The sequence below is a fragment of the Leptonotus elevatus genome, chromosome 21 (assembly GCF_054856555.1).
Source record: "Leptonotus elevatus isolate MCC_2025b chromosome 21, RoL_Lele_1.0, whole genome shotgun sequence".
NCBI lineage: Eukaryota > Metazoa > Chordata > Actinopteri > Syngnathiformes > Syngnathidae > Leptonotus > Leptonotus elevatus.
This window is the reverse complement of record NC_141259.1, coordinates 14,527,081-14,547,505: the sequence shown is the minus strand read 5'-3', so window position 1 is coordinate 14,547,505 and position 20,425 is coordinate 14,527,081. Positions and strand designations below refer to the sequence as shown.

Here is a 20,425-nt window from a genome sequence, read left to right as displayed (position 1 = left end):
GTTGAATATGTAGTAACTTAACAGTGAAAGCTTTTTACATTCATCTTAAACCGATTAAATGAAATAAATATACATCTGATAAAATGGTGGCGGCTGTATTTTACAGCTTGAATTTGGCATAAACGGAAAACAAATGGAAATAATAATAAAATTAAAAAAAAAAAATACCCAACCACTCCAAGCCACGACCACAAGATGGCGCTGAAAGAACATAAGAAATAGCTCATTGTTTGCTACAAGTCATTTTATTAAAAACATTTCAGAATTTTAAGAAGCTGTTAAATATGCTCGAAATATATATTTTAATACTGTCAGAACACTTAACAGAAAATACATAACATAAACATTCCTGTCATTAAAAAAAAGTCCTCGTTAAACTGATCCTGGTTATTCACATTAAGAAAATAAAATGTTATAATTAAAGCTGTCATATTATTCACTGAATTAATTTGGTCGCCCAGTATTTCATATAATATAACTTTTAAATCATGTGTTTCTGAAAGGCAGAGCTCGAACAACCAAAACTCAGAGAGAAGAACGAGTTGTACTTTCTCACTGGCTGAATGGCGACCACGACTGCGTTACTAAACACAACCATGCCGAGGCCTCGTGTGCCAACTTTGTGAATGCCTCGCTATTTGCAGGGGGGGGACGGGGGGGGGGGGGGGGGGCACAATACTGGACGTGAGCTGTCGTGAGCCCACATGTGGTGTTCTCTTGCTTTTTGCGATTCAAGTGACAAAAGTGGATTCAGTCGCACACAAAAAAACACACGCAAGTTTACAGTTTTCCATTTTGTCCGCGGTCGTAGCTGAATTGAAGGCACGAAAGGGAAGCAAAAGTGCGACGGTGTAAAATAAATCAATTCTAATCATCTGTTTGCTTAATAGTTTAAAGCGAGGCCAACTTGCCCCCCCCACCCCCCACCCCTGCAGTGGACTCCCATGATCAGACCCTTCAGTAAACTCACTGACCTCACAGGGCCTGTTGTCTTTTCTGATGATTCAGAGCGTCACATGACCCCCAACATCACAAACTCGGTGGAAACACAAACAGAAACCGACTTTAAGTCATTCAGTGCAGTGGCCTAGTGGTTAGCACCTCTTTGCTTCACAGTTCTGCGGTGCGGTGCGGTGTTCAAGTCTGACCTCTGGCCTTTGCATGTTTCTCTCAGCGCTCGCCTGGGTTTTCTCCAGGTACTCTGGCTTCATGTTAGGGTAACTGAAGACTAAACTGCCAAATAAAGTGAGCGTGAATGGTCGTTTGGCAACCGACAGAGTGTGTGTCCCCCCCCCCCGCGCCTCTCGCCCCAAGTCAGCCAGCTCCAGCGTGTTTTTGCAACCTTACTGAGCAAGCATGAGAGAAAAAAAATAGGGATAATAAAAATAATAATAATTCTTGACAATTCTTTCACGCTTTTGTGCAAATTCAGCTGCGTAACATGAAATGTTGACGGGACCCCGAAGGGTTCCAGGTGGCACACCAGCACGGGTATTCCATGAGAAATAATCCATCGCCTTTAGCTGTCAAAGCCTCAACGTCCGTCACGCAAATCCTCTTTGAGAGCTTGCATTAGGTGCACCAAAATAAACAAAGATGGCAGAAAGGGCTTCCTAACGACTTATTGTAATCCCCCCCGGGGGGCTCCAGAGTCGGGGGTCAAACTGCTGACTTTGAACTTTGGCTGTCATTTTGCCTCGACGTCCTCCAGGGTGGATCGCTCCGACACTTCCCCGGGAGAGGCACGGCGCGTCCGTCAAAGAGGCGCGGAGCTCCTCATTCCAAAATGTCGGTCTCAAACGGGACCAGGTGGTAGTAGGACAGGTTGGTGACGTACGCCTCCGTTTCCCCGTCGCACACGTCCGACTGCATGGGCAAGAACTCGAGGCCGTCGTCATACCTGGCGGAAGAAGCAAAGCATGCATCGGTGGAGCGCGGCAAGGAATTTTGCTCGTCGCTTTTTTTGCTTCCCACGCACAGCCAGGGAAGGAAGAACTGCACCGGCAAACTTCCTGTTGAATTAAAAGGGGTGGACAAGGAGGGTCTCGGCTTTACATGGCAAGGAGCTGCCACACTTCCAGTTCAGCAAATACTCCGCATTCACGAGAAGGGCGGGGCCTCAGAGGGAAGTGGTCATTGTTCATTTAGAAATGTTTACCTTGGCATAACAAAACTATGTGGAAAGATAATAAGAGAGAGAGAGAGAGAGAGAGAGAGAGAGAGAGAGAGAGAGAGAGAGAGAGAGAGAGAGAGAGCAGTAGATAGATACATAAAAATATATTGACTATTGATGTTGCACCTTACTAAGAAGAATACATTCAAGCCATAAAGCAGTACAAAAAGCGTGTTTTTTTTAAACTCTTTTACTCGCAGCCATTTTCACTGAAGCAACCCCCTTCGCTCCGCGCAGTTTTTCTGGATTTCGACTGATTTTGCAAGGCCCACACAATAATGTGTTCTATTGTTATAAAAACATGAAACCTACCAAAAGAAAGATTAGAGTCTCTTCTTTCATCAGGAAAAAAAAAAGTATATTTTTATCTGTTTACTTTGTAGCAATTAGCATTAGAATATAGCTAAGTTTCATCATTATGCACAAATCTGTTCAGAACTGTGGATAAATGAGCTTGTTTGCGACATGGCCCTGGTTGGTCTCGTACACTATGCTGCCACCCGCTGGCCGTTATTGTTATAACTACCATTTCTTCAACCGTTCTTTGCAGTTGAGGGGCTGCATCAAAGCCTTCTGTATGCGATAGCATAAAAAAACAAACATAAGAAGCGTATAAATACGGCTTTGGGACACTCAAAATAGAACGTATTTATACGTTTTTGGGAGCAAACGAGTGAATAACGAAGGATAGCACTCTATAATTTTGCACTTCATAAAAAAAAAAAAAATACACAATTTGTAGTTCTGTTTATTTTGTGACTTGTAAATGGATTGACACTTCTCCGTTACGATATCAAAAGAGAAAAGAACCTGAAAGCCAGGATCGTGAATTTCTGGAGTATTGTTACAGCCCGAAATTTCCAATGCACGCCTGCTGTCAAAATAATTGACTTGCACTCACGTGTGCTCCACAGAGTCTGTGGAAGAGGGTCTCTCCTTCTCGTCCGGCGGCTTGCGGTCAAACACGATGGTTTCGGTATTCGCCAGGCAGAAGCCATTTGAGCGCATGATCTCTGGAAAGCATCGGAACGGGTGCAAATGCATTTCACATGCAATCAGAGACGAAGTGCGGGACTTGAGGGGGGGGGGGGGATAATTACCCGAAATCTTGACCGGACTCTGGAAGCAGGGCTGGATTCTGTGCACCTTGTCGTTCCGCAGCAGCTGGTCCAGCGGCGAGCGCTCGAAAAAAGTCAGCATCACTTCGGATCGGGAATACTACGGATGCGCCGCGGAATGAGCGTTGAATGGAAAAGAAGGTTCCACGCAAGCCCCCCCCCCCCACCCCGCGCGCCCCGAGTTGACTCACCTTGCTCGGCATGTTGATGGCGTTCTTCAACAGCCTTTCCACCTCGTTGAGCTTTTCCTCAATGTCGTTTGCTTCTTTGATTTTCACAAGGCCTGAAAAGACAGAACGGGAGTTGAATCCGTTTTTTTTTTTTTGTTGTTGTTGTTAGAACAACATTCAAAAGCTTATCTTTGTCAACTTTTCATGAGGTTCCAAAAATTGTAGTCCACGCTAAAATAGTGTCAAGCCTGTTGGGGACATTTTACAACAGTGGAAGTGAGGCGTGACGTCAACACATTTGGCGAGAATCGTGCGGGCGGCTCCCGCAACGCGTCATTTTAGGATGATGCAAACGTTCCCGCCGCGTGGAAGCAGTGAGTAAGAAGGCCTCCAATCGCCGTGACAGCAAAATGTGTGCTGCTGCTGCTGCTGAATCAACACCAACGAGACTCCGCCCCCAAGCAGGAAATGCGGACTCGTAAGGACTGTGTTGCGCGCGTTATCTTTGCTAAATGATCTTTAAAAAAAAAAAAACTTCTGGTTTCCTGCACTGACTTCCGGGCCACCGCATTCCACGAACAATCGATTAAGAGAAGAGATTAAGTTTGTCTAATCAGCCAGGAAGTGGTTTTCATTTTGTGTCATAAGGAATTATCTTGTGAGAGCAGCAGTTGCCGACTTCCTGGAAAAGAGCGCAGACCTCCACCAAGGTCGTACGATAATGCTAATTTGGGTCATCAATGAATGGGAGGCCTCACAACAAAAATCAACAACATCGCCTTAATGACGCAGGTAAAAAAATAATGACTGCGACGGAGCGCAGACCTCCGACAACGCTTGCCTAAATACTAATGTTAATTTCGTTAATGAAAACTAAATACAAATATTTTCGTTAGCACTCATTTTTCACCGGACGAAAACTAGCCTAGACGAGACGAAACTAAAAACCTCATTAATAAACAATAATTGGGGACTAAATCCGTACGCATTTTCGTCGACTAATAAAGACAAGACGAAAATGTAGCTCACTTAATAAAGACCGCTAACTAATGCTAGCTACCTTACTAGCTCGTAGCATGAAGTCATAAGAGCCACTTGTTGATACGCCTGTAATTGTGTGTGACGTTATTTTTAAGTTTAAAAAGATGAGAGAACATTTTTATGTGAAGTCGTTTTAGATGAGATGGAAATGTTCTATATTATCTGCGGACAAAAAATGTAAACAAAAATTAGACGAAAATGTTTTCTTAGACTGAAATGAATGAAGAGTAAAATGCTCTACACATTGTCAACTAAAAGTTGAGTAAATAAAAATGGGATGAGGTTGACTAACTACGATAAAAACTAACTAAGTGTGATTGAAGTTGGACTAAAACTGAGACTAAATTTAAAAATGGCTGATAAAAGGAACACTACTACACACTGTGCTCGTTGGCTTGCTACTTCCTGGTTCGTGGAATACGACGTTTCTTAGTGGATGGGCTCACAGGCAGAAATCCATCAACCAAAATTCTGTTATTAATTTCGCAGGCTACTTCCTGGTTCGTGGAACTGGCGTCATCCATCATGCTAACGATCTCTGCCAAGGCTCAAATTTCAAAGTTGCCTTCCTTGCAACAAAAGTTAGTCGCCCGTTGGACAACAATCCAACGTCAGCCGTCAAAAGCGCGGACCTGATAAACGGGTGTCAACATTTTAGACACTTTATCACGCCAGCGCGAACCCTCTGCACTCTCCCAACAAGCACTTTCTTTGTCCATCTGTACAGAACGACCTTCACCGCTAATCCCGGCCCAAACACGTTGAATATTCACGGTCATATCGATCCCGTGCTCGGTGGCGGCGGGACGTGACCCCTTCTGAAACGGCGGCGTTCTTTTTCAAACGCCTTTTGAGCAATTTGCTTCCCGTCTGCGTGAAGCACATGGAAGCTATGTAGCCCGTCGGAGGCCGGAGCGGGGGGGGGGGGGGGGGGGGGTCGGGGCTAAATATAGGAAACGCAGTCGTCTCGCATCGTGACATCAGAGCGCGCTACGCCTTCCTTGTTGCCTGGACGCGGAACAGACACAGGAAAAACAGAGAAGATCCAGGACGAGGATTCACTTTTGAACAAAAAAGGAAAGACGACCAAAAAGACACCCCGGGACACTTTTCGCTGTCCTGTCAACAACTTGTCCGCTATTTTCCATGCGGCAGGAAGTAAAAACATTCCAAGCGCAGCTGCAAGGGAAGTTTTTACAAATATTTGTCTGTCCACAATGCAGACATCGTCGCGTTGAAAGGGGCATTAAAAGCAGTGGTGAGAATAATCCAAGTAGAAAAACGTTGTTACTATTCAGAAGTAGCTTTTTAAAAATAGGCGTGTGGCTTTTATGACGGGAAAATGACATGAATGGAGGAGCGGCAACGTTAGCTGCGGTTGAGATTTTGGATCTATTTAGATCTTGGAGTCTTATCATGCGGGGGAAAAAAAAAAGAGAGACAGAAAAATGGTCCCTAGCCTTGTTTAGGAGATTTAGGGCTGCAGCTATCAAAAATGTTAACCCATCGATTAATTGAGTATTCCAATAAGAATCAATGTTGCAATTATGAAACGCAATATCATAAGCATGTGAAGTACAGGACAGGTATTATTTTTGTCCACTTGGGGTCAGCACCCTCGCATTCTACTGCAGTTTATATGACTTTGAGTGTGTATGGCTTTGGAAAAAAAAGGAAAAAAACCGATGACTGTGCGGGGACAGATGTTATTATGAGCTCATTTAGCTAACACTAGCTAGCGCTTGATTTTCATTTATTTTTTACAGTAAGCACATATTGTTAAATGTGTACTTCCCATTTGAGTAAGTCGTGTGACTTGCTAGCGTAACACACGCTACTCGAGCATTAATAGCCAATGACCTTTGACCTATGTCTATAAAAACCCAATATAATGTTACCCCCCCCCGAGTCACTTAAATAGCAGCATCTTTTTGTGTGTGTTTGACACCAAAATAAAAACCCGCATCACATGTTCCTCCACGGCCACCGACTGCAGCAAAAGTCCATTTGTGGGTATTTCCCAGTAATAAATTAATCGTATTGCCTTCTGGTCCTAAAAAATAAAAAAATGTATCATAAGCGTTAGACTCTGCTCTCATGCGGTTGATGTGACATCGAAAAGTGGACTTTGGTCATTATTGAGCCGTCCAAACATGACAAAGTGTTTGAAAAAAAAAAACAAGAAGTTGTGACTGACACGGTTGATTGTTTGTTTGTTTCTTTTTACGGGCACGCATCATTTAAGTGCTAAATTAAGATTATGACGCTGACTGCAGGGATGGAAAATGTGCATGAAGCACTTTTAAATTGTATATCTTATTACAGCTGATTTTGATTTATTGCAGTATAGTTAGATGTTTTTTTTTTGTGTGTCACGTTTGCCAAAAGCCGAATGAAAGCATGTTGAGTGTTCTGAAGTTTAAAGAGGAAATAAAATGAATAGAGAAGTTGACTGATGGATCACATAGAAACGTATTCCTTCGTTTATAAAAAAAAGGGGATGTAAAGACATTTTTTTAAATATATTTCAATGAAAGAAAAAAATGTAAAATGTTTAAAGTTTGTTTTTGTGCAATAGGTCACTGAAAAAATACTCTCAACAAGTAATTAAATAAAAAAATAAAAAAATTCCAGTACAATTCTACCATGTCAGAACTTGTTTTTAGTCAAAAGTCTAAATTTATTTGAACTATTTCTATAAGTTAAAATTTTGTTCCACTTTTGTTAACAAGAGTATGAACATGTAGATTTTTATTTTATTGTACATTTAGAACAGATATAAAATTTGTGATTAATCGTGAATTAACTCGTGAAGTCAAGTCAAGAATTACAATTCAAAAAATTTTGCGCATGACTCCCCAATTTTTTTTATCTTTTTTTTTTGCGTCAGGCAATTAATTGTTTTAATTGTAATTAATCACATGACTTTAATAGTACAAACATGTTAAACATGTTAATAGAAATAGTTCAAATTAATTTTTGTTGTCTATAGCCGTCAATGGCAGTGAATGAGTTAAAAATGTGTTTTTATATCATATTGTATTTTTGTCCACATTCTATGATGTCCAATTTTTTTTTTCAGGGGGGGGGGGGGGTGTCGTCATTATAGAAAGTTCTTTGACACGCTTTAGTAGCCTACGTGTGTCTTCAACATGAGATGAAAGAATGAAAACTATTTGTGGAAAATATAGCGCAAAAGATCCAAGGGGCTCTTCCAGTCACAACCCCCAAAATCCCACGTAACGCCCCACTCGAACCCTTTTTCCACTAGCCCCCCCGGACCGACCTTCGGTGAGGGGCGAGGCGGCCAGGTCTCCGCTGTCCTCCGGGAACGAGTCGTTGAGGCGCCGAAAGAGTCGTCCGAGGTCCGAGTAGCTGCGGTGCAAGTAGAGCACGTTCCTGTCCGACCACTCGGTGCGAATCTCGAAGAAGTCCTCCTCGTCGCCCCGCGGGCTGATGAGCAGCCTGCGGACGCCGTTCACCCAGCAGTCCCGCACGAACATGTTGACCAGCGACGTGCCCTCGAACACGGCCGAAGCCATGTCGCTCAGTCCGGCATGCCGAGCCGAGTCGAGCCGAGCCGAGCCGAGCCGAGCCGCGGCGGGCGAGGGCAACTTTTTGGCTGGACTTTTTGTTCTTTTCTTCTTCTTTTTTTTTTTTTGGTCGTAGTTTGGAGCTGCTGGCGATGTGGCGAAGCTCGGCCCGGCAGATGAAGTCAAACGTGGCGTGATTGAGGAGGGAGTGAAACGAGAGTATGACTATGGAAGTCATTGCAAGTCATAGATAACGCCCATTTGGCGAAGGGGGGGGGGGGGGGGGGAGAAAAGAAAAACACTCACGATTGTTGCTTCTTCTTGATCATGTTGATAAACAATAAAAAATATATATATATGAAAAAAAAATTAAAATATATTTTAAACAAAAAAAATTAAATATATTTTAAACAAAAAAAATTAAACTATATTTTCAACAACAAAAAAATTAATATATTTTAAACAAAAAAAATTAAAATATATTTTAAACAAAAAAAATGGACACATATATTACATTCATAATTGATTCAGCACATGACTTCTCATTTTTTTTCTCCATTTTCTTCACCGTTTTCCTCACTTAGCTCCCCCATTTCTTGCTAAACAACAGCTCATTATTATGCAAAGAATGCTAGGGGCCCCGCAAAAGACCATCTTCTCATTTATAATCAAAGGCGAGTGCTTTTAAGTAGCATATAAATCCAAATACTGACTCAACATTTTTCCAAGCGGCAAGAAAACTGATTATATGCATGATGTCCTGACTTACAGCCATTAAATGACAGGTTATTTACTTTAAAATAGCACTTTTCTAGGACAAAGGCAGCACGTTGAGAAAAAACATTGAAACAAATGCAGAAAACAGGAGAAGCATTTCAATGTTCAAGCATTTCCAGCATGCTAAACGACGTTTTCATGCAGAACACCGGCAAAATAAATCAGCACATGAAAAGATACGTCGTGAATATAACATGTGCATGCAAAATTCTATTTGGTTAGAAGAAGTTTTGCTGGAGTGTAAACCACAAAATGATTTCATGTTATTGCAAAGTCAGTCATAAAACAGCATAATACTAATACATAATAATAATAATAATAATAATACTTTTCAGCTGTTCTAATAGGCTTTTCCTGACATGTTTGTTGTCATATCCCGCAGCACATCCGCGGACAGCTTGCTGACATCCTTTCAAAATTGATGAAAAGGCCTTCAGGCTTCAGCCAGAAAGCAAAAAAAAAAAAAAAAGTCAGGAAAAGCTTACTAGAACAGCTGAACTTTAGACAGGTTTAAATAAAGGCACTTTAATGGTAGCTGGTGTAGGATGATTTCCGTTTAATAAGAGTTTGAATAGGATTGTTCAATTCTGAAGACAATCACATTCAAGTTGTAGGAATGTGTGCACATTTGTGCTTTTTTTTTTTTTTTTTAAATACATGATCGTCAATAATTTGCTCTGACAAAATTCTGACTTTTGATATGCACTGTATGATTCAAGGACATGATTTGTGACAATTGCAGCCCACACATGCCCGCCTCTCCGCAATAACGGCCTGCATCTGCACCGTTGGACCACTTTTTTGCACACTCGGCGCATTTTCCCGCCTGCACACCGCAAACGTCGAGAATGGAAAAACCGAGGTCCAATACGCGAACATTTGATTTGAGTGAATATTTTCACTCGGTGTGATCCAGCAGAATTCCAAACCACTGCTTGCTATATTGTTTATCAACTTGGAGCAGAATATGAGACATATTGTTCGTCTAATAGTATTACATGAACAGTAAGCGCTCAAAAGGATTTTTTTTTTTTTTTTTACGTGTCCTAATGGACGAAAGCCCTCAAAACAAACCTTGCATGCTCAAATGCAAAGTTCACAGGGGGTCCAAGAAGGAAGTACTTGATGGCACAGTGGACAATGGTGAGGAGCAGGAGAAGGAAGAAAACAGACGTTGTCCTTTTCAATGAGCATCTGCTGCACCTCCCGTTTTACGACCTCATCCTCACTGTGGCTCCCGCATCTGCTGGCTTTTGGGGTTAAAAGACGTAAATCAGATGTTTAATGTTGTCCTTTCACATATTTGGCCTTGCGTACTCTTTGTGATATGGACTCAAAACATTAAACAGACTTATCTATCTATCCTAATCGAATGTAAATTTGCATTAGCGCACCCTGGTGGAGAAAGCCATGTTTTGCAATAGCAATGAGCCGCCTCTACGGCAGGAGGCGCTTGTCGTCGTTTTGCTGTTTATTGTCAAAGAAGAAGAGGAGGTCCTTCGGTTGTGGAAAATGGCCGACGTCGAAATGGATATCGCGTCGAGAAGAATGAATAATTTCAACGAGCACGTGTAAGTCTTTTACTTTAGCCTTGTGCGTTCGTATTTATAACTTTTTATGAGATGCGGGCATGTTTCTGATCAAAAACTGAGTTGACTGGCAGGTTAAACAGCGCAACGTCAGTCGTGTTGTTAGGATAAGACTGCTGCCAAGATTGGCTAATGTTCTTAGCTTAGCTCCGGTAGCATTAAGTTTGCCTAAACGTCAAGCAGACGTTGATATAAACATTCCCCGTGTTGCACTTGGGTCACTGCGGCGTGTGCGTGGATTGCGCGAAATGAGTTCAAGCGTGCATTTTTAATTGTCAAAATGCGGTAGTGTCGTTAAAACGTTTCCGGCAATGTAGCCTAACTTTGCTAAAATGGGTTAGCATTTGGGGGCCAATGCTGGAAATCAAATTTGAAACCGGGAAGTTGAATATGTTCGCCAACAGCAGCACCAGAACTTCTATAACCATAGCATCACTTTTTCTTTTCGCGTTTTTTTCTGCTTTAAATAATCGTCACCGGTTGTCCTGCTAAATTAGTCGTCTGGAAAATTGACGTTCACTCAATGTTCACGCTTGAGCTTTACATGGTGTCAATAAACGGAGAAATTAATCATTCATCTGATAATAAAAAAAAATAAGACAATTTTTGTGTTTGCTGTAGTAATAAAAGAAATAATGCAAGGTCAAGCGCCAGATAATTAAGATTGTGCAGCATATTGTGCTGGGGAAAAAAGAGAGCCTCCTTCTGGTTGCCAATGGTTACGTGTGTGTGTTTGTGAGTAAGTGAAGGATTAGTTATCGGCCAATAATACTTCCTCAAGCTAGATCTAGGTCTACTAGCTAAGACGCTTGATCATTTATGCAAAAGCAAAAAGAGAATCTTGGCTTATTTAAGTCAGTAATGTTTTAAAAGGTTTTGTAATGCAAAATGTGAATTAATGTTGGCACCTGTTTTGAATTCACGGTGTTTTTTTTTTTGTGGTTTAATGAACAGGAAACAGGACATGGAAAGCCACGAGAGAAGTGGCAATGAGGACAGTGGAGACGTGTCTGAGGAAGAGGAGGAAGAAGAGGTAGCTACATCATGGTTGTCATCAACGCCTTACATTCCTACTGTTACTATTATTATTATTAGCAAGTACAGTGAACCCAGTAAATGGGGGATATGTTTCAAACTGGCACATAAAACTAAATAATTAAAATTTCAATGGCGCGTTCTCGCTTCCAGGGGGAGGCCGAGGCCGAGACCAACGGCGAGAAGCCCGAGGAGGCCGTCAAGCAGCACGGCAGCGGCGGCAGCGGAAAACACAAGAGGAAAAAACACAAGCATCGCAGCAAGCACAAAAAACACAAGCACGCCACGGAGGAGGACAAGGAGCGCAAGCGTAAGCATCGCCACAAACACAGGAAACACAAGCGCAACAAGGAGGGCGCCTCCCCCTCCTCCACCGCCGCCGCCGCCATTTTCGCCTCGTCCGCCCTCAAGAAAGGCGAAAGCTCGCCGTCCTCGGGCAACCCCGGCCTGGATGACCGGGCGCTGCTGGAGGACCTGGAGAAGCAGAGGGCCATGATCAAAGCCGAGCTGGACAGCCAACTGATGGAGGGCAAAGTCCAGTCGGGAATGGGCCTCATCCTGCAGGGTTACAACTCGGGCTCGGAAGAGGACGGAGGAGATGCCCGCGTTAGGAACGGGGAGCAGCGCCAGAGGGGCACCTCAGGGAAAGTCATCTCCCCCCGTGCAGGGGGAGGTGGCAAATCCAGACGGGACTCCACAGAGGGCAGCAGGACCGCCTCCAAGCGCCACAGCCCCAGCAAGAATATGGAACGGCCCGCCAAGGATTCCAGGCAGGACAAGGTGAGCAAAAGCGGCAAGGACGCTAGCGGTAAGGACAGAGGCCGCGTTAGAAGCGCCTCAAAGGAGAGGAAACATTCGGACGCCACTGACAAGTCCAAGGAGAGGAGCAGGAAGTCCCCCTCGGAGCAGAAAAGCGGCCGGGCCGAGAAGCAACGGCCCTCGCCGCATCGGGACGAGCGGCAGGCTCAGGAAAAAGCGCGGCCGCGATCCCGGTCGCCCGGGCGAGAGCGGCCCGGCCGCGCGGACTCCGAGCGAGACAAAAGACCCACCAAGTCGCCGTCCAAGGACGCGTCGTCCGGCAAGGAGAACCGCTCGCCGCACCGACGGCCGCAGCACAGCCCCGTGAGGAAGCGCAGCGCCTCGCCCCGCCTCAGAGATGTGCGCCACGCCTCGGCCGGCGCCGCCGACCGGACCAGAGCCAGGTCACCGCCGCCGCCCAGAAGGGGCCGCTCGCCGGACGCTCGGAGAAGAGAAGCTGAGCGGCAGGAGTCGCCTGTCAGGTGTGTGGACCGGCTCGGATTCCATTTTCTGCGGTCGGGCCTGTGCCGCGAATAGTAAAAATCTGCTAGTAACTGAAATGAGATTTATAATGCGACTTTTGGCTTTTCTGGTCAGTTTGCCACAGAGAGTCACGCGTACGATTAGTTTGGCACAGTTTTTACTCGGTGTCCTTCTGTACAAACCTGGGAATGGACATTATGACCTTAAAATAAAATCGGATAATAAGAATAATTCCCCCCCAAAACTCTCAAATTTCTGATTGCTTTACATCCCCTCGTTCCCTTTCCAACAATATTCAAAACAAGTTTTGCTCCTGGTTTTTTCCCCATTCTGTGAATTGCTCAAACAAACATTTCGACTGTCGTTCTTAAGCGTCTCGCTTCGATGCCCACGCAGGAAACGGCTTAGAGCGGAACCCGGGTCAGGGCGCGACCGCTCGCGAGACAACAGCCCCCCGGCGCCCTCGCGTCGCCGGGTGAGCCGCTCGCCGCTCAGGCGGCGCTCCCCGTCTCCGCGCCGGCGCTCCCCTCGCAGACGGAGCCGCTCGCCGCTGGTACACAGGTGATGATGATGATGATGATGATGATGAAGATGACAAAGGAGAAGTTTCTACCTTAAACAAGTTGTTGTCTTGTTCTTCCTGCCTTCGTCTGTCCTGGTCATCAGGTCCGGCGATCGAGACCGCTACGGGAGGCTCCGGCAGTACCGGCGCTCCATGTCGCGAGAACGCGACAGGAGACGACGACGCAGCAGAGACGAAGACAAGTTCAAGGGAAGCCTCTCGGAGGGCATGAAGGTCGACAAGGAGTCCTCAGAAGAAGACATGTGAGTCTTCATCTCCATTAAGATGTCCGCCTTCGTCGTTCCCAAAACTTTATTGAGCCGTGGCACATATTTGACATTAGAAAAATCTTACTGCGCACCACCAACAATAACACAAGGTGTCTTGTCAGGTTGGATGATTTTGATGGCGAGGAGGTGGATGAAGAGGCCTTGATTGAACAACGCCGACAGCAGCGACTGGCCATCGTGCAGGTCTGTCCGTCTCTCGCGCCAACGCCGTCGCTCGCGCGGGCCGGCTTTAACGCTGCGTGACGCTGTGTCAGAAATACAAGGCGGCGAGCGAGGACGCCAACATGGTGTCGGAGCCCAGCAGCCCGCAGAGCAGCACGCGCAGCCGCTCGCCGTCGCCCGACGACATCCTGGAGCGCGTGGCCGCCGACGTCAAGGAGTACGAGCGCGAGAACCTCAACACCTTCGAGGCCAACGTCAAAGCCAAGCAAAACCTCATCGCTCAGGAGAAGGACGGTAAGGGTTTTTTTTTTTCCCGCCTTCTCAAGGAGCTCGTGCATGTCGGAGGATAGAAGAAAAGATGAGGGGGGGGCTGAGGAAAGAGACACACTTCAAAGTTGGCATTGTCCTTAAAAACATGAGGTCTGTTGTAAAACAATCTTAACAGTGATGGGACACTAACTTGCTAAGAGGAATTTAAACAAGAAGGTCAACATTAATTAAAATTTTTATATTTAAACCAAACCTGTTTCTAAATGATTTTTTTTTTCCAAATTTAAATGGGTTGCGGTTTTTATTTACCCAAATACAGTTTAAGACATTTTAGAGCTGTCATTTTTGCTCACAGTTATCATGCCGTCATAATCTAATATTGACCAATACTTATAAAAAAAAAATCAACTGGTGAGTTTAATTTCTGCTCAACAGAGATGGAAAATCCAGGTCCAGAAAGTAAAAAAAAAAAAAAACGGCCAAAGTTTGGCTACAGGTGCTTGTACTCAATCGGCAGGTAAATTACGCTAAAGCCAAACTATGGCAGGGTTTTTACTTCCTTGGCCCGTGTTTCCCGTGGCTCTGCCGAGTATGTCGAGCGAAACACACTGCGGCAAAAAATAATTCTGCCCTTTTTTACTCGCCGGCCGCACGCACTCAACCGCTCTCTCGCATTCTGTCTCTCGCCGTCCTCAGCGGCCAACCCGAAGAAGCCGTCGGCGCCCGACATGTTCACCGAGTCGGACGACATGTTCGCCGCAGACTTCGATGTAAGCCAATCACAGCCGGGGGGGGGGGGGGTGTTAAATTTTCGTGGCAAGTGAAGACGGTGAATTTTGCACTGTTTTCCAGAGCGCGCGAATGAGAGCCTGCGGAGTGGGCAAGGACTTCAAGGAGAACCCCAACCTCAGGGACAACTGGACCGACGCCGAGGGCTACTACAGTAAGCGCGTTGACACTTGAGCGCGCGGTCCCGGTCGCTTTCCCCTCGCTAACATTCCGCCGGCCGGCCGTCTCCCAAGGGGTGAACATCGGCGAGACGCTGGACAAGCGCTACGACGTCTACGGCTACACGGGCCAGGGCGTGTTCAGCAACGTGATCCGAGCCCGCGACACCGCCAGGGCCGGCCAGGAGGTGGCGGTCAAGATCATACGCAACAACGAGCTCATGTACGGCAGTTATTACAAAAGACGGCCAGCGGGTGGCAGCAGAGTATAAGAGACCAACCGTGGCCATGTTGCAAACGAGCTCTTTCCCCGTGCGTTTTTTAAACGGCAGGCAGAAGACGGGCTTGAAGGAGTTGGAATTCCTCAAGAAGCTCAACGACGCCGACCCCGACGACAAGTTCCACTGCCTGCGTCTCTTCCGACACTTCTACCACAAGCAGCATCTGTGTTTGGTCTTTGAGCCGCTCAGGTACGCGGCACACGCCACACACGCGGGCGAGGCGAGAAAAGGAGGAGCCTTCCCCGTCGCCGGCCTCTCACGCTTTTTTCTCCTCTTCGTGGTCGTCAGCATGAACCTGCGCGAGGTGCTGAAGAAGTACGGCAAGGACGTTGGCCTGCACATCAAGGCCGTGCGCTCGTACAGTCAGCAGCTCTTCTTGGCCCTCAAGCTGCTCAAGCGATGCAACATCCTGCACGCCGACATCAAGCCTGACAACATCCTGGTAACGGAACGCAAATGGTGTCCATTTCTAAACGTGACACATTTGTTCACATTAGTTTTCATTGACTTTGGCAATTATTTAAAGTCTCTTAAAAGGGATACTTGACTCATTGAGACATTTTCAGCACCAAAAAAAAAAGGTCATATTTTGAGCAGAATGAATTTGGTAACTTCATTATTTTTCATGTACAACTAATACCTTTAAAAACATTTTTTTCCACTTGCTATCGGCTGAAGATGACATCACCCGTGCTGAGGAAGTAGGTAACAACCAATCATGGCTCAGTTTGCTGACCAAACCCAGAAAACAGGTGAGCCGTGATTGGTCGTTACCTACTTCCTCAGCACAGGTGATGTCATCTTCAGTCCACAGCAAGTGGAAAAACACGAGAAAAATAATGACATCAAATTCGTTCTGGACAAAATTAACTTTTTACTGCTGAAAATGGCGCAATGAGTCAAGTATCCCTTTAAGTTTGTAACAAACAAGAAATGGCATTTGATAATTACTATCCATGCAGAATAATTATAAAAAAAATACCTCTTGAATGTTAATGTCTTTTTTTCCCCCGTTTATAATTTACATTATTATACAGTCATTTTGTGATTTATGTAACTTGGATTGACTGATATTTGTATTCTTCTGTGTTCAATGAATGTTAAAAAAAATCACAATCATCACAAGAATTCCTTTTTTTTGGTCGTTTTGTCCTCAGGTGAACGAGTCCAAGACCATCTTGAAGCTTTGCGACTTCGGCTCGGCGTCGCACGTGGCCGACAACGACATCACGCCGTACCTGGTCAGCAGGTTCTACCGAGCGCCGGAGATCAGTGAGTTCTCTTTTGGATTTAAATTTTTTTTTTTTTAATTTTTTTTTTTAAATGAAATCAATAAATGCTTGGCTCATCGCCAGTCATCGGCAAACCGTACGACTACGGCATCGACATGTGGTCGGTGGGCTGCACGCTCTACGAGCTCTACACGGGCAAGATCCTCTTCCCGGGATCCTCCAACAATCACATGATCAAACTGGCCATGGACGTCAAGGGCAAAATGCCCAACAAGGTCGGTGCCCCTCCCACGTCTTGCATCATCATCATCATCATCATCATCATCATCATCACAAAAGCAAACTGATGCAACGACGACGCCGCTGCTGCTGTTTCCTCAGATGATCCGCAAAGGATTGTTCAAAGACCAACACTTCGACCAGAACCTCAACTTCCTCTACATCGAAGTGGACAAAGTCACGGAAAGGGTCAGACACGCTCGCCAGACCCTCAAAACGATCCAAATGCGAACAGAAGGAACACGCGCCTCAAAACGTCACGGTTGCACTCGCAACAAAATTAAAAAGTGCAAATATCAATGAGATGGCAGAAATGAAAACAAAAAACACCGTTTGCACTTTGAAGTCAATCATACAAATAATATGAAACGTACACAAAGATGAAATGCAAAAACTAAATATAAACAAAAATGTCGTATATAATAAATACAATCATTATGAACCTAATTGGATTATTGTTTAACATTTACAATTATGTATAAAACCAAACACCTAATATAAAAAAAAATTGTCGACCAGTAAAAGTGTGTAAAAGCAAAATAAATGCTATAACTATGGAAAATAATGTCGACACTTGTCAAGTCATAAGAAATGAATACGAATAAACTGAGATAGTAGAATACATAAAGATAATCTTCTTTTTTTGACGGAGTATAAATAGAGCTTGTTGTGTTTCTATGTAAAGTAAAAACACTTAATGAAGCAAAATGAGTATTTTGGGGGATTATCTGAACAATGAAAATGTTTCTTAGAACTGAAAAGGACAAGACAACAATTATCGTTTTTTGTTTTTTTTACTTACTATATATTTGACAGCAAACGTATCTGTAGAAAACGTGGCTTTGCGAGAACAGCCTGACGTTGTCGATGTGACATTTGTGTGTGTGTTTAAAACGTTTTCTTTTTTTTTCCTCTTTTTTTTTTTAATGTGTTGCAGGAGAAGGTGACAGTGATGAGCACCATCAACCCCACCAAAGACCTGCTGGGCGACATGATCGGCGGCCAGCGTCTTCCCGAGGAGCAGCGCAAGAAGGTGATGCAGCTGAAGGACCTCCTGGACGCGACCCTCATGCTGGACCCCGCCAAGCGCATCAGCATCAACCAGGCCCTGCAGCATCCCTTCATCCAGGAGAAGATCTGATTCGTCCCCTTTTCATTTGTAAATAGCGCACGCTAGATTACTTCTTCTTTTTTTTTTCTTTTTTTAATAAAAAACAAACAAATCAAGGCGGCACGGTCTTTGTAAACTTCCACAGTGATGCTTTAAGTTAAGTGGCATGAGACCAGTGTAAATAGTGGACGTCGACGTGCATGCTTTCAAACGTTCCGTGTACAAATGAAATGGTGACTTGGGAAGAATCTGTTTTGTTTTTGTCCTCTTTTTTTTTTCTTCTTCTTCTTTTTAAGCACTGTGGTGTGATTGAGGCTCCTTAAGTGCCTCCTCCTCCTCCTCCCGTGACACCCGACCGACCACTTTCCACCCCTTCTCCTCCTCCTCCTGTACATAGACTGCCCTCATCATCACTTTTTGGTTCCCCGCTCACAAATGGATGATTTGGTCTAATCTTGTGATTTCAATGAACTTCAGTAGTTGCTGCCCACAGAGCACCTTCAATATACTTTTTAGTAATAAAAATGTTTCCTATTACCAAACCTTGCTTGTCTTTATTTTACGCACATCTTCAATATTAAATATGAATCTCCCAAAATATTAGTAATACATAAAAATAGTCTGACTAAAAGCTTGAAGAGTTGTATATTCTTCCCATGGCAGAGAATATCTTTCAAATTGTATGCTTTAGTATTTTCATATTTTTAAATAGTTGAATGTATTTCATCTTATTTAAAAAAAAAAGAAGATACATTTAAAATGAGTTTTGTACACACATGTAATTTCATGAGTTATGACTAAAATGACCACACGGTGGCGTCATAGGCCCGACGAAGTCAGGTACTGCACAAATTGTCTTGATCGATTTCCTGTCAATTTACTTTTTTTCTTTTACATTATGGCCAATATTGTCTTTCTATATTTTTAAATAAACTGCATATATTGTAATGTACAAAAACTAACTTAGCATTAACAAGCATCATTTTCAAAATAATTCTGAGAATATTACAACATTCTATTATCTCAAAACTGTATTATCAAATCAGAAAATATATGCTTAAAACCTTGCAATTCTGCATTGACATTCATAATTAAATAGTGTGATAGTGTAATATAAACCATTAAAGTTGAAGTTGTCAACAATATGTCACAATCTCCCAAAAATAATAGCAATATAAAACGGTCTGATTAAAAGCTTGACGCGTGGTACTTTCTTTCCATGGCTGAGAAAATATTCTTTATATTAAAGCTGCAAAATTAAACTTTTCCCACAAAAATAACTACAATAAGCTTTTTATTTGACCATTTATGACTGAAATGCCTTCTAATTAGTAGATTAACACTGTTCACAATGGGTACTCCTGCAAGCCCCTCCCCGATAGTTTTCAGACTGGATTCGGGTTAGAATTTCACGCGCCCTTTCTGCGGATGTGACGTAATGTGCGTGGTGTGTATGTGAAGAACGGTATGAGCAGTTTTATTTTTCGTCAGCAGGTGGCAGTAGCGATTCGAAATGAAATATTCTACATTCAAGGGCTTTAAGATGTTTTAAAATATACATTTTATGTATATTTAAACTGTATGTTTCAGTATTTAGTTTAATATGTTTAAACAGTCTAGTATTTTCTTTCTTTTAAAGATACATTTAAAAGAGTTTGTACACACACACACACACACACGTCATTTCATGAGTTATGACTCAAATGACCACACGATGGCGTCATAGGCCCGACGAAGTCAGGTACTGCACAAATCAGTGACGTGCAGTGAGCTCTTGGTTTGTGTCGGCACGGCAGGCAGTCGCAAATTGAGACGCACGCACCAATTACAAACTTGCCACTCAGCTAAAGTTCTTGCGCAGTCTGCCAGCCACAGTAAACGTTGCAGTGCACCATTTGCCGCACAACGAAAAACGGACAATTTCCAAACCCGCCGGGACGTCCAAAAAGAATGTAATAAAGTGAATATCTCCCTGTAAAACAACCCAACTCCTCACAAAATCAAGCTAGCAATAGCAATAGCAATGCCAAACACCGCGCAAAGCGAAACAGCCAGTTAATCGAAGCACATTCACAACGCCAATCTTTCGTTTTGCACCAAAGTACGAATCATTCTTTGTCCCTTACTTTGCTGAAGGTCCGGTAGCCGGTAAGGCGTTGGTCTCCCATCCTTCAAAAGCTGACGTTTCCCATCAAAAGAAAGGCGTGAAAATAGTTTGAAATTCTCCAGAGTGGCGTCATCTTACCGCTTTGCTGTGCACTAAGTGCGTTTTGAATTCACGAACGCACTGTGCGTACGCTCTGCCTGTTTACGTAAAGGACTTTTCGACTGGGAAACTGACTACGCATGCGCGAACACACGAAAAGCACAGTAGCGATGTGCCTTCAGGGGGATCATTTTTGCAGCATTTTTGCCTGCAGGCCAGAAAAAGTAACGAGTCATTTTTAATTGAGGTATGAAAATCACTTTTAAACCTATAGGTAGTGTAGGCTTTATAAAATGAAAGAAATATTTAAAATAAACAGGCCAAACGGTTTCAACTTTCATTTCAGCCTGGGGTAGGCAGTGCCTACC

General features: G+C 44.0%; 2 protein-coding genes across 2 annotated transcripts; one reads left to right on the top strand and one right to left on the bottom strand.

Moving 5' to 3' along the window:
* Positions 1-226: 226 nt before the first annotated feature.
* On the bottom strand, positions 227-20,100 carry pxdc1b (PX domain containing 1b). The gene is made up of 6 exons (XM_086066200.1): positions 19,978-20,100; positions 7,789-8,260; positions 3,483-3,574; positions 3,274-3,391; positions 3,075-3,186; positions 227-1,900 (listed from the first exon to the last, which is right to left on the bottom strand). Exons 1-6 carry the CDS (start codon positions 20,017-20,019, stop codon positions 1,777-1,779), a joined length of 960 nt encoding a protein of 319 aa, XP_085922326.1. The 5' UTR covers positions 20,020-20,100; the 3' UTR covers positions 227-1,776.
* On the top strand, positions 10,302-18,393 carry prpf4bb (pre-mRNA processing factor 4Bb). Its single transcript, XM_086066199.1, has 16 exons — positions 10,302-10,383; positions 11,356-11,434; positions 11,590-12,716; positions 13,114-13,278; positions 13,384-13,542; positions 13,671-13,752; positions 13,824-14,025; positions 14,698-14,771; positions 14,854-14,944; positions 15,024-15,171; positions 15,281-15,418; positions 15,518-15,671; positions 16,387-16,501; positions 16,585-16,736; positions 16,843-16,929; positions 17,678-18,393. Exons 1-16 carry the CDS (start codon positions 10,325-10,327, stop codon positions 17,879-17,881), a joined length of 3,036 nt encoding a protein of 1,011 aa, XP_085922325.1. The 5' UTR covers positions 10,302-10,324; the 3' UTR covers positions 17,882-18,393.
* Positions 20,101-20,425: the final 325 nt, after the last annotated feature.